At 40.0% G+C, this 14,378-nt stretch overlaps 1 protein-coding gene across 4 annotated transcripts in view; it reads right to left on the reverse strand.

The window, feature by feature from the left end:
• The window catches only part of LOC118227283 (fibrillin-1-like), a 59,992-nt gene extending 53,023 nt beyond the window's left edge, over positions 1-6,969 (reverse strand). Inside the window, exons 1-7 of one of the 4 annotated variants that reach the window (XM_035417508.1) lie at positions 6,836-6,969; positions 6,644-6,679; positions 6,100-6,379; positions 3,975-4,057; positions 1,488-1,586; positions 710-805; positions 333-428 (exon numbers count right to left, since the gene is read on the reverse strand). In XM_035417508.1, the coding sequence (XP_035273399.1) occupies positions 333-428; positions 710-805; positions 1,488-1,586; positions 3,975-4,057; positions 6,100-6,260 (535 nt within the window). In that variant the 5' untranslated portion in view covers positions 6,261-6,379; positions 6,644-6,679; positions 6,836-6,969. Of the gene's footprint in view, positions 1-332; positions 429-709; positions 806-1,487; positions 1,587-3,974; positions 4,058-4,471; positions 4,491-6,099; positions 6,380-6,643; positions 6,680-6,810 lie in introns of those variants that run through there. The other 3 variants (XM_035417507.1, XM_035417509.1, XM_035417510.1) reach the window with 3 other exon arrangements.
• Positions 6,970-14,378: the final 7,409 nt, after the last annotated feature.

The following is a 14,378-nucleotide window of genomic DNA, read 5'->3' on the forward strand; positions in this document are numbered from 1 at the left end:
TTAAACAAATAATAAACAACTTTATGGAACCCAATGAGATTTATACTAACTTCAAAATATATTTATTTAACTAGAATGTTATACCACAAAGCAAGAATTAACTTCTTGTAATGCTAACACAGATTACAGGGCAAACATAAAACCAATGTTCCACCACTGCTGTCAGCCACAATGCAATATCTAATACCATCAAAGAACTACATACACAGTATGCACTGACATCTGTACATAACATCTATGGCAATGGCATGTATGTTTTTTCAATCAACTGCTTTATCCATTGTGGATATGAATGCACTCATTTGGAATATTTTAGTGATGGCCAACAGTACCTCTTTCACACTGTGCTCCAGTGAAGCCATAGGTGCAGGCACAGCGGTTAGGAGCCACACATCTTCCGCCATTCAAGCACCCATTTTCACAGACAGCTGAGAAACAAAATCATACATGCAAATGAGGCCAGATGACACTCCTTGGGATATTGTTTCAAACTGTTCAGTTACTACATCCACATACATCAAAAAGATTTCCATTTCACATACTGCACATGCAAATCTTCTCTTTAGCTAACTCTGGTGTGACAGAGATGCTATGCAGATGTTAAAATAATCTACTGAAATAGCCTTGCGCCTTGAAAATGCACACCTCATATCCAAAAAAAGGGTACGGCTTTTAAAGACATTAAGGATTTGAAAGCAGCGGTCCTTACGTTGCCCACAGTGAGCCCCATTGTATCCCTTCTGACACTGGCAGTGGTCTTCTGCACAGGTTCCACCGTTCATACAGCGAATATTGCAGTGTTGAACTGAGGGACAACAGTGACAATATTAAAAACATATCTTCTCCTGAACAGAGGCTGTTCTGCACATATGTATCTATGGAACGTGTATGTTCTTATAGTATACAGAACATGGTTTATAAAAATGTGTATGACTAGCAGCCATTTCAAAGTTTTAACAAAGGAATGGGCCGGTTTTCAAGCTGGGCAGCTGAGCTCCATTGTCTTGTGCCTGACAAAAACAGAAGGGATTAAGCAAGTGACAGGAAATGACATCATCTGCCATGGAGAGAAGGATCTTAAAACCAGACTGGTTTTAAGCCAAGAGCTAATTTTAGATCCTTCTGTGAATAAAAAAGTCACTTATGCTGTGTTGCTGAAGAAAAACACAAAAACCCATATTGAAATAATCACTCTAAATATTGCATTGTGTGTTTTTTCATGTATGTCACATCAGTCTACAAATAATTTGCATGGAACAAGTAACACTACATTCTATCAAAAGTAATATTGTCTGTGTGGTACATACTAAAGAGGGTAGAGTGTCTTGTTCTGACTGTTCTGACCCTAAAACTAAGTACTTGGCTTGCATGCACTAAAGACAGACATGATGTGGACCATTAGATAAAATTCTTCAAACTTTAATGTCAAACCATTAAACAACCGGCAAAACGCTTGAAACCATTTTCTTCATGGTGAAATACAGTACCAGATTTGGAACCGCAGGAAGGTGCAATTTGACCATTGGGGCAAGAGCACATATTGGGTCTTGAGCAAAATCCATCTCCACAGGAGCTCCGGCAAATGGCTGGAAAAACAAAACAGATGGGTCAGATGATCCCAGACTATGATGCCCAAACACAGCTGGACTTATACCACACAACACAAATCAGCAGGAACTCTTCCATCAGAAGCGACTGGCAAAGCGATGTGCATAGTGGCGGGTTGGGTTGGGTCTGAGGTTTCCCTTCATGTATAATGTAAACAGGGCAGCATAGCGTCAGATCGGGGGGAAGGGTGAAACAGGCAGGAGTCAGGATGCTGTTCCCCACAAGAGAAAATCAAGCTCAAGGTAATCTGGCTTGATGGGTGAGACATTACGCACACTGTGACCCAACTTCCTTGGTTTTGTATTTTTAAACAATGTCATTGGCCATGCTGACTGAAAGGCAGCTTGCCAGGCTGCAATCTCAGGACGCACACAAATAAACAGCCTTCCTGTTCTCCATCACATAGTCAGGGTCAAGTTCTATTCATTACCATTTCATTTACATATACAATGTATGCTCAGGACTACAAGCCTCAGCACTACAGACTGACTGGTCAACTAAACAAGGTATGACCTCGGTATAAGCATAAGCAATTACACCTTCCATCAATCTATTATCTAGACCCGCTTATGCTGGTCAGGGTCACGGAGAGGGGGTGCTGGAGCCTATCCCAGCATGCATTCGGCAAGAGGCAGGAATACACCCTGGACAGGTCGCCAATCTATCACAGGGCACACACACCATTTACTTACCATTCGCAATTACACCTCTTCAAGGTTAATGTTATTCATATGGTAGATTGTCTTTGTTATTGTCAATAATGCAAAACAGTTCACAGTGAGCAAAAGCCCAAATCTAGAAATCTAGAAGGGTGTAAATCTAGGTTGAGGACTATGTTAACTCAGGTTAGCTCCGAGTTAGCACAGGTTCTACTTTTCACCTGAATGTCTAACGTCTTTCACCAGGCGTTGATGTGTTAGTGACTACTGGCCGCAGAAGATGCCACAAACAGAACTACAGAGGCTAAACTGCAAGATGCAAACAACTAATTAGACAGAAAAATAGGATGGCCAGGTTACAGTTGGTTTAAGAAGTACTTAAGAGAATTTCTGGGAAATGGTCTTGTGGACAGATGAGACCAAGATTCACTTGAATCAGAGTAATGGCAAGAACAAGTGTGGAGGCCAAAACGAACTGCCTAAGATGCAAAGCCTTATCTGTGATTGGTAGTTGGTAGTGGGGGTGCTATGGTTTGGGCATGTATGGCTGCCACTGGCTGACTTGTCTTTATTGAAGATGGAACTGCTGACAGCTGTAACAGGATGAATTCTATAGTGTACAGAAGAATCTTATCTGCTCAAGTTCAAGAAAATATCTCCAGTCACTGGAAGACAAAGACCAAACATACTGCTAAAGCAAAATCAAAAATCAGAAAATTCTTGACTAGTCATTTACCCAGTTTGAATCCAACTGAACATAGATTTCATATGCTGAAGAGAAAACGTAAAGCAACTAGCCCCAGAAACAAACAGGAGCTGAAGATGGCTGCAGTAATAGCTTGGCAGAGCATCACCAGGGAACATAATCACTACTTGGTGATTTCTACGGGTCACAGACTTCAAGCAGTCATTGCATAGGATATACAACAAATTACTAAACCTGACCACCTTAATTTATGAATGTATTATGGGAGGGAGGGAGGGAGGGGGGGAGAGAGAGAGGGAGAGAGAGAGAGAGAGAGAGAGATAGAGATTGTGCATGTCCCACAGTTACATTACTATTAGAATGCCTGGGAGTATTTCACAGTTGCATTTCAAAGTGTGGGTGTGTCACAGAAATATTGCTTCCAGAGCTAAAAACATTTGCACTTGCTTTTACCTACGCCTGTCAGTGCTGAATATGATGTTATTATTCACTATTGCTGAGTGCTCATTTCCATTATCAATTAAAATATCAGTTAAAATGTTTCATTGGGGTAAGTGGAGGGGCCTTCCAGGAGGCACATCCAACTGAAGCACTGGGCACAAATTGAATAAAAACAGTGAGAACAGTAAAGTTGGTGGTAGGCAACCAACATTTGCAACGGGCAAGCCTCTGGCTCAGGCACTACAGTTTTCAGGCCAGTCTTTATCAGTGTTTAGGTTTTCTTGATTTAATCCAAAAATACATAGGTGAGGTTTGACTGAATTCCACATGTATATAAACTGGTGTGCATTTGATTGTGCATTGCCTGTCTGTGCCAACAGTGGTACAGTGTTTCAGTAGATGTGTGTCCAACTGTGTGCCCTTCTGAATCAATGGATGACATTGCTGCATTTGGACACACCTAAAGCAAGTATGACTGGATGACTGCAGTTATGATTGGCCATATCAAACATGGGAATGAAAAATAGCGGTTAATAACAAAAGTGGTACAAAGAACTTACGGACGATGCACTGGTTCCCTCCAGAGAGAGTCTTCCATCCTGGGCAGCAGTATGCATTGTAACGCGATCCACAAACATTGGGCCTTAAAGAAATACATTAACATAATAATTTACTTTTTAATGATAACAATTATTAATAATATTTGCTCACCACCTTTGGACTTTGGTCATCTTGTTTCAACCATAATAAACTCTGTCCAAATAAAATAATAATATTACATAGAGTTTTTGTTTTTTATGAATTTTCAATTCTTCAAGACCTGGTCAAGTCATAATTAAATATCAAGGATTCTTTTCATTGCTGCCAATGAAGTATTCAATTTCATTACATCCCAAAAATATTATTCTTAGAGATAACAGATGTCATCTCTGTGGTCCTAATATATGCACCTATGTAACATTCTTTAACAAGCCTTGTTAAAAACCTTTTAGTGTGTTAATTTTCACTTATTTTAGTAAACTCCATTTTGAGTCACAGGACAATGAATTTGACACACATTTATATCTTTACTGGCCTGCACAAGACACAGATGGACACATGATCAGCCATTCGTCTCACGGGATAGAACTGGACTTTCACAAACAATGTCTTCTACTTAGAAAACAACATAATTGGACTCTTCCAAAGTCCCTTTCCCCATGAGAATTTGAATTAATTCAAAATATGTTGCCCAGTGGAGACATTCCAAAGAACCTCTAGCCTTAATTTGATAATCTATCCAGACACATCCTTGTCTCTAAAACAGCAACACCTGGTGGCCTATATTCAATTTGCAAAAATTGCATTGCCAATTTTTAAGAACTCACAGCACAGCATTTCTTTTCTTGAGCAAAATCATTCAAAAAAAAAAAAAAAAACAATACCAAGATCAATTTAAAATAACCTGAATGTGCAGATTGCACAATGCACACCTGTATTTTAATTATCAATATCTGTAGCAGGTGTTTTATCAATCATTTACCAATAAACTTTTAATTGGTAAATCACTCTTTGCAATCTAATCAAGCAAGAAGATTTGAGAGTAACAAGAGAGTAAAAGGGAAAACCTCTTCTAAGACGTTTATTGCAAAAGGCTGTCTAAAGGTCAAGCTACTGTTACCTTTACATTTATTTTTTAAAATATATATTATTATTATTATTTCAGTAGCAGTATAGGTTCTGTTGCAACATTTGATCAATTTTAAACAATACTGAAGTTCTGAGCGTGTACGACCTTTCAGTAAGCTCTTGGCTTCATCTCAAGTAAATCTGGGTCCAACAGTAAAGCGACTGCGCGTGATATTTGCTGCGGAGTATGTGGTTGCAAATTTTACTTTTTCCATATAGGGGTGTGGTGTTTACGGCGGAGAACTAGATTCAACTGCGTAATAAAAAATGGTTTTACAGTACAGCTCTATACATTCCAAAAGGGACAAACGTGCAAAAGAGTTCTTTGTTTAGAGTATAACTTCTTTTCCGCGACACAGTAGGAATGTTCGATTCTTGCCAGTATTTAATTACAAAGCTTTCCTCGAAGCTTCCCTCTGGAAGAATTTCACTTATCAAGCCAACCTGCATTCTTCTCAAATTAAAAACTCAATCAACTTGACCCACTGTCGTCTCTTTTTTTTCCATTAGCAGACCTTAAATAAACAGAAGATAACTCTGACCTATAAACTACATGACTATGTAATTTGTGAAAACTTTTAGTCCATTTCCCTGCGGAGTTCGCCCACTCCATAGTCTAGCCGTGGGCTGCGTAAAGCAGCAGCACAGCAGCACAGATGTGAATCTGTCCATTCTTAATTAAATCCCTATCTGAAACACGCTTGTCCTTTTGACATTTTGCAACAAAATTTTATTTTTAAATCAGGCAAAGATGAATGCATCATTGACGAGCTTTCTGTAACAATGCAGCCTATATGGTTAAGAAGGCTGTTCCTATTTTCGTACCTGTATCCTCGTTGTTTTAACAATGTATCCATAATAGCTGCCTACGCTGCATTCTCGCTGTTCACAACACAAGGGAAACATTTATTAACATAATCTTGGTATTCTCTGTTTATTGAAACAAAATATGTATTAATAGATACAAGTCGTGTCTGGACCAGTTCTAACGCCAAGAGAACTTGATCATACAATTACCCCTTCAAGACATCTTGACCTCCTCCTCTTCTCTTGGCTCTGCTGGCTCTCGGTTCAGTGTCTTTGTCAGCCTCGCTATTCCCCGCAGTACCTTCATTGACAGCCACCGACAAAACCGCTGCAAGTCCCAAAGCAAACTTCAGCAGTCGCCTCTGCCACATACTGCCCAGATTTTCTTTTAGAAAGTTATATGCTCCACTTTTATTCAGAGAATAACAGCGTTCAATTCAGAAGTCCCCTTCTCGCTCCAAAACTCTTGACTCGTAGTCTTGGGAGAGAACTGCAAAAAAGAAACCGTATTTTCACTTAAAATGCACAACGGATTATGTTCAGGCGAAACACACTTTGGTTCGTGTGCATTTAAAAACCACATTGTCAAAATACATAGCGACTCTAAGCAGTAATCATCTTGCAAATGGCATTAGTCAGCATAACATGGTAGAAACAGAAAAAATGGATGTTCTAAAATATTACATTTATTAAACATCTTAATGAGTTATACAAAATATAACGTTGTGACACAAAGAACGTCAGGCTACTGTACCTTCTCTCCAACAGGAGAAAAAGTCTTCAAACCCGCCTGAGAAAAAATAAAATCGCCAATGTTTTTATACAGACGGCACGATGTTGAATAAACTATTTTAACACAATATAAAAATAAGAATCACTGATGCGAAAGGACGCGGCCGAAATGAATTATTTCAAGTTTACCATCCTTGTCATTTCTACCACATACAATGCATAAAATTGTTCCAGCTTCCCAGGTCTAATGGCATTCAAAACGGTTCGCTCTTCTGCAAGAACTTCTGCTAGAAGTGATGGGAGGTGTAGGCTACCTTCGTTCACGCTCCTACTCACCCTCCCTTCCGAGCTCGCTCTCACTTACACTATTCCCTAACTCCCCTTCCTCCGGATGATTTTCTCTTGCTCTCGCGATACATAGACTGCCAGATTCCTGCCAAAATTCAATGTAGTGTGTTCCGCCAGTGAGACCATCGGTTTAGATTTACAAAAGGTTTTCTGTTGTTTTTATGGTTCGCAGTTTAGTTGAAACTGCCCGTTGCATTTGAAGCTACATTCTCAGCCTTTACCGTCTTCAATTACTACGGACAAAACACCTTACATATTTACTGCACTAACATGGTGTTCTCATCAGCAAAACACAGACACATAGTTTACTATGACACCTATACAATGAGAAAAATATGTTTCAGGTATGAATATCATATTTACACTGAGCATCAGTGGGCAAATCTTTTGATGAAAAGTTTACCTGGTAAATCATAAAAGGACCTGCCATTATGACATAGTTAGTCATTATGATTACAAAGGTCTTTAAATACAGCCACACAAATCCCCTTTGCTGAATCCCACTCCATCGACTCCACAAGCTACCCATGTCCACTTTGGCCTTGTTACTGAAAGTTTAGAAAATTGGTCAGTTTTTGTACTTTTCAGTGCCCGATCCATCTGTATGTGTTACTGTTCCATGTAAATATGGAATGTATGTGTTGTCATCCTAAAGGAAAATAAAATATTTTGTATTTTCAGTCCATTATTACTTGAGAAACATATTTCAGATGTGTAATTTCTAAAAATATTTTCCTAAAAGCGTGTTGGAGTATGGAATATGTATCTGGTGGCAAGTCAGGCTCTTACTCAGAGAACCAAAGTTCTACCACAATTGTAACATTCAGGTTGTCTGAACTTCAATGAAACCTCTGTATAGCAGTTTGAAGAATCTTCAGAGGATGTACACTACATTTCCAAACGTATGAAGACACCCCTTCTAATTAGTTGTTTCAGCTATTTCAGCCACGCCCATTGCTAATAGGTGAATACAATCAAGCATACAGCCATGCAATCTCCATTGACAAACACTGGCAGTAGGATGGGGCATACTAGTAGCTCAGTGACTTTCAATGTGGCACTGTCATAGGATGCCACCTTTCCAACAAGTCACTTTGTCAAATTTCAGCCCTGCTAGAGCTGCCCCAGTCAACTGCAAGGGATGTTATTGTGAATAGGAAACATATAGGAGCAACAACAGCTGAGCTGCCAAGCTGTAGGACACACAAACTCACAGAACTACCTCCGGAAATAATGTCAGCACAAGGACTGTTCATCGAGGGCTTCATGAAATGGATTTCCATGGCCAAGCAGCCGCACACAAGCCTAAGATCACCATTTGCAAAGCCAAGCATTGGCTGGAGTGATGTAAAGCACACCGCCACTGGCAGTGGAAATGCGTTCTCTGGAGAGATTAATCACACTTCAGTGGCAGTCTGGTGGATGAATCTGGGTTTGGTGGAATGCATAGTGCCAACTGTACTGGTCCAAACAGTACCAACTGTAAAGTTTGGTGGGGGAGGATTAATGGTCTGGGGCAGTTTTTCATGGTTTGGGCTAGGCCCCTTAGTTCCAAGGGAACTCTTAATGCTACAGCATACAATGACTTTCTAGAGAACTGTGCGCTTCCAACTTTGTGGCAACAGTTTGGGGAAGGCCCTTTCGTGTTTCAGCATGACAATGCCCCCATGCACAAAGGAAGGTCAATAAAGAAATGGTTTGCTGAGTTTGGTGGGAAAGAGCTTGACTGGACTGCACAGAGCCTTGTCCTCTACCCCATCAAACACCTTTGGGATGAATTGGAAATGCCAGCTGCAAGCCAGGCCTTACACCCAAAATCAGTGCCCAACCTCACTAATGCTCTTGTGGCTGAATGGAAGAAAATCCCTGCAACCATGTTCCAAAATTTACTGGAAAGCCCTCCCCAAAGAGTGGAGGCTGTTACAGCAGCAACTCCATATCGATGCTTATGGTTTTAGAATTAGATGTTCAACAAGTACATATGGGTGTGATGTTCAGGTGTCCACATAGTTTTGGAAATGTAGTGTACTTTGACTGTGTATTTGGAGTTGACATGGGAAAGAATTCATGTTGCAACACAGAAAAGGTTTTTACCCTTAATAATGCCTATGGATGTTCATTGCTCTGATCGATGATATGGTAAACTAAACCAACACATTGGTCACTATGAAGTAGACAAAAATGGAATTTGCTTGAGTTTTGTTCCAAATGGCCTATTCAATGTCTGGAAACATAAAATGAATAAAACATTGACTCAGAATTCCCTTAATTGTGAAATCATGTTCGAGACTTGCTATGCTATTAAAGAGCCAGGGAAGTAAGCCAAAATGCCACTAACAGAACAATCTCCTGCAGAGACGGCCAGGGTGGAGAAAAGAAACAAACACGGTTCGCTGCAAGCTTGGGAATAGCTTGCTTTGTGAGCCACACCCAGGTCTCACTGGGGTGATTTTTCAACAAGTGAGTCAAGGTCTTCTGAGCTGCTATGGAGTTTGAAAATGGTTGAGGAGGGCCAAAGGACACTCGAGCTGAGGAAGACAGCCAGGGAGTGTGTGAGGGTTTGGGTTTCATTTTTCCCTTCGGAAGAAACGCCGGTGAGATCTCAGGCCGCCATCATGAAATAAATCAGCGGCCAGCCTCATTGAACTCGTTCCTTCCCATGCAGTATTAAATACATATTACTCATACATACATAGTATCTATATGAAAGATGCTTTACTGTGTGATGTGGACTTTACTGTGTGATTATGTATGTGGAAGGTCTGAGCACTAATTTCTGTCTATATGATGCATAACATGCTGGCATCCAATTGTATACATGTGCTATACTTCCATAGTTTTCATATTTTATGGGGAAGCTAGTTCAGTGAGGTTTATATTACTGGAGCAAAGCCCAGATGGACCAATGGTGTTTTAACCTTGAGAAAGAATTTAATCTCAAATTCTGCAATAGGAAATATTGCTTTGCCTATGCTGTATGAGATCACCATGGATAAGGGCGTCTGTTTAGCCAAAGAAGAATGTACTGTAATCATTGGTCTTCATTATTGTGCAGCTCTGCTGTGGATCATGTGCTGAAATAGAACCCTCCAGAATCCCTGTGTACAGTTTCTGTTGATTAACTGCCTTGTATGACACCACTCCTATCATGACATGACACATTGGTCTTTATTATATTACATTAGTATTTCAAATAAACAACTCAAAATACCGCATACTATACTACCAGTGTTGGCCTTAAACACCTCAATATGATCTTAAAATCCTGGCAAAGAGACAATTATGAAATTGTCACAAAAGGAGAAACCAATGAGTAGGATTGGCAGAGAGGTAGGGAGGGCTGGTTTATATATGTCATGCTTCATGCTAAGTGTTCTGGTTAGATCTGTTTATTTGTTTTTGTTGTTTGCTCTGTACATGTTTTTCATGATAACCTGTGGTTTCAAGTTAAGCAAAATGCTGAGAAGAAATTTGAACTCCAGGGAATGGAGTAAAGAAGGCCCTTGGCGATGCTCTAGTTGAGCTTTAATTTGCCCCAACCACTGTTTCATTCTGTGTGTACTTGCAAGAGTACTGACTGTAAGTCCACTGAGCGCTGTGCAGGTCCCTGGTAGAATTATCTCACCATCCAAGACATTCCTAAAATGGCAGATATTGATGTCAACTAAAGATGCAACTACAGTACAGCTACACAATGTTACAGTTCCACTATGACAAAACAAAAGCAATGGTCAACTACTGTTTTAAGCATCCCAGTGTTGCTCTTGGGTTATATATCCAGCTCCTAAAACTACACTAGCAGCTATACAAGATTTTAAATAGCATGGACAAATCGAGCGGGGGCCAGAAATATGTGACCTACTTACAATCTGATAGCTGTTTTCATATTTCCATTTTATGTGATGTAAAAACAAATATATTCATCAGCATACCTCACAAAGTGAACTTGACCTTGGAGATTCAGATCACTGCCCCTGTACTGAAGCTAGTCATTTCAGTCAAACTTTCCCACATTATTTGTTGCCTTTGGCTCCAGGAGACTTATTTTATTTCCCTTTGTCTTCTCTCACATTGGAACTGTGGCCAATCCTCTGTGGAAGTTGCCAAAGGACTTCAAGAAACGTTTACTGAGTGCACATTGCAAATGTAAATGCAGCTCCACTGACAGGATTGCCTGAAAATTCATTCAAAATGAAATGTCTCAAGTACGTGTCCAGTTGAGGTAATTCTACTTGTTGTTTGCTATTGGCACTGAGCTACCTATCTGCTGGAATCATTGGACGTCAGTTTTAAAAGAAAACAAATAGGTATTCTTATATTTGTCATTTATTGATTTAACATTTATAAACATTAAAAACCATGCATTAACATACTATTCATACTAATGTGGAAACTGGGGTTCTCTCACTGTGTCCCCTGCATCCTCTGTACTATGTATGTGGATCTCAAAAGTGCTTCCATTGGGTTTATAATAATAACCATAATCATGAAGATGGCAAAATGTATTATTATCATTAATAGCATATCTGGTATCCAACTGTAGGAAATGAGCCTAGTGCTCATTGACCAGCTCCAGAGCACTAAACACTGCACCTCCCTACACACTAGATCATCAAATGCCATATCAGTCACACACTAGATATCAATATCTTCTGCCCTTTATTCAGCTGCCCCCCCCCCCCCCCCCAAATAAAAAAAGGCAGATGACATATGAAATGAGTTAATGAAATTAGTTAGCACTGTTAACACAAAGTTATCATATTCACGTGATGGAAAACAAGACCAGGTTAAGTATGTGGCTGGACCTAACTCGTGTGATCCGGCCGACCAATGGTGTAACTTCATCACTCACTCACTCAGTCAGTCAGTCAGTCACAGACATTTGCGTTTGTAGGGCTGGCCCCGCTGTTGCGGTCCAGCCAATAACATAGTAATGCTGAAGCAACATTGCGGAATTTGATCTTTGTGACCAAATGGTCTGAAATTAATTCCTGACAATGGGTGAATAGCCAGCTGGTGCATCGGTCTGACCTGTAGAGTTCCATGCAGGCCATCTCTATCACAGTGATCGGGACAGAACCTTCTCTGCCTAGCCAGTTATGCTGAGCAGGTAGTGAGACAGATCTACTGTACCTAGCAACCTTCCAAAGATTCAGGTGCTACTTGGCCTCTCCAGTTGAGACAAAGAGAAAATGCACAGGTAGATTTATGGCACAAATTGAACACAGCTCAGGACTAAACGTAATTAAGAGACTGTAAATCAAAGCCATGTCCAATTCATAGCACTCAGTAGTGGCAATAAATAGGGGTTCAGTCACACCATAACCCTGGTACCTATTCCTATTAAACACTGTGATTAGGTTAATCAACTCTTTAAAAAGATGACATGTTTATGACTTGCACAGTAAAATGTAGGATCTATAGGCTATTCATTTTAAAGTTCCTACACTTTAAAGACATGCCTTAAATCACCTTCATCCATCAAGATAATTGCTTTACCTCAATGGAAATAAAAGCTGTACTTTAGTGCAAAAGACCCTAAGCAAACACAAATTAAACATATACACTGCAGTGCATGCTCATCAACTTTATTATCCTGTTAAGTGAGATTAATGTACATTGACCCTAATGTCTCGTTCTGTACATTGTCCAATGCAATCATAATAGCACCAATGTGCAAATCTCTTCTTGTCCATACTGCTTTGCACTCCCATAATCAATACATTTCACTTGGACAAGGTAATAATCCTTGACTTAAGGCATGTGTAACAAAGAACTGCCAGAGAACTGTATTAGCCAATGGCCCAGATGCTCTAGCGTGGGAAAAGCTTGAAGAGAACCCAGACCCTGACAGAGGAAAAAGGGTTAAGATGACCATTCATCTCTCCACTAGTATGTTAGTAGTGTTGCGTCCCATTTCAGCCTAAAGTCTGTGTGATTAATAAGTATTTATATCCTTAACATTCCTCCAACTATCTTGTCCAACGACTGAATAAATGTTTCATTGGCGATGAGGAATGCTGTGTTTTTCCAGTAGCCAGGATATAGTGCTATGGTGCTGTGCAAAGTATTCTGAACTTGTGATTTATGTTATGAGTTTGCATGTTGTTTTCCCATATTTGACCATCTTAGGGATGGAAAACATTCCATTCTGAGTTTAGCCTGTGGTATTCCACTGAGTATGAGAGATAAGACACTTGGTGTGGCAATACAATTCTTGGAAAGTGAAGTGTGTTATAAACACAACGTGTCAATTTCTGAGCTGCGTATAAATATACGTTGAAATTATTATTATTTTTTTTAAAACTTTTTTTTTAAGCAGCACAGTAAAACAGAACAATAAGAACCAGTGAGAACAGACTAAGGAGAAAGGAGAAACTGTAGTCAGTTTCACAGCTCAACAGTCCTTTCACTGTTTGTTAAAAAAATCTCATTCGTAAACTTCACATCACTCTCCTTATTAGAAGGAGAGAAATGGCTCGGAGATCAAAGACAGAAAAAAGACATACTTGTGTTTTTTGAAGTATACCCCAAGAAATATTTGGATTGCTTTCCCACCCACTCCAGTGTCTGCTGCTCAGTCCGCCTCCAGGAATCCCCCCACCCAGAGTCCTGGCGCTGAACGAGACGTTACCGAACTAAAACACTCTGTAAAGCGTTCTGTCTGGTTTCCGTTTTCCAGCAGGCTTCCAGCTTCTCATTGTTTTCAGCACCTCCTGCCAAATACGAATCCCCCAGAAAAATGATGAAAACAAAATTCCCTTCGCTGTAAAGCCAAGGAGTCGAATGACAAATGCAAATACAGTGACATATGAATATTGTAGAAGAGGGTAGTTCATGAAAACTTCATTTATTATTAAAAATTTATATACATCGATTCATATAGCTTCAGCAAATTAATTCTGTTCACAGAGCTGTTCATCTCAAGATCAGAGCTAGGTACACACTTCCTCTGATCCCACTCCAGATTTCCATTCAAAATACTGGCAGTTTGGGGTTTTTTTTTCAGCAGTGTTTAAACATTGCAGACACAATACATCATGCTGTGACCAGAGTCAAACTTGCGGTTTTTTTGAAGGGACATGGACCACAGGGTCAGCTGATCTCAGCTGCTAAGCCATGCCTCAAGCACATTGCCAAACCACAGGTTGTGTGACCCCCCTTAATCTGTTCTGTAGTTTGACCATGCTCCAATCAAACGATAGCTTTTGCTGACATTTTGCTACTATCACAACATTTTTTCTGGCTCAATACCCCAAAGTTCATGCAGCTTTGGTCTGGCCTGTTAGTTTTTGCTCTTTTCCTGGAGTAGTGTCATAGCAACAATATCATTGCAAGTGTGTCATGGCAATGTATGGCAAGGCACTTGGAAGTGAATACAACAGAAAGAAACTTGGAGAGTTTGCTCA

This window comes from Anguilla anguilla, chromosome 5 (assembly GCF_013347855.1).
Source record: "Anguilla anguilla isolate fAngAng1 chromosome 5, fAngAng1.pri, whole genome shotgun sequence".
Taxonomy (NCBI): Eukaryota; Metazoa; Chordata; class Actinopteri; order Anguilliformes; family Anguillidae; genus Anguilla; species Anguilla anguilla.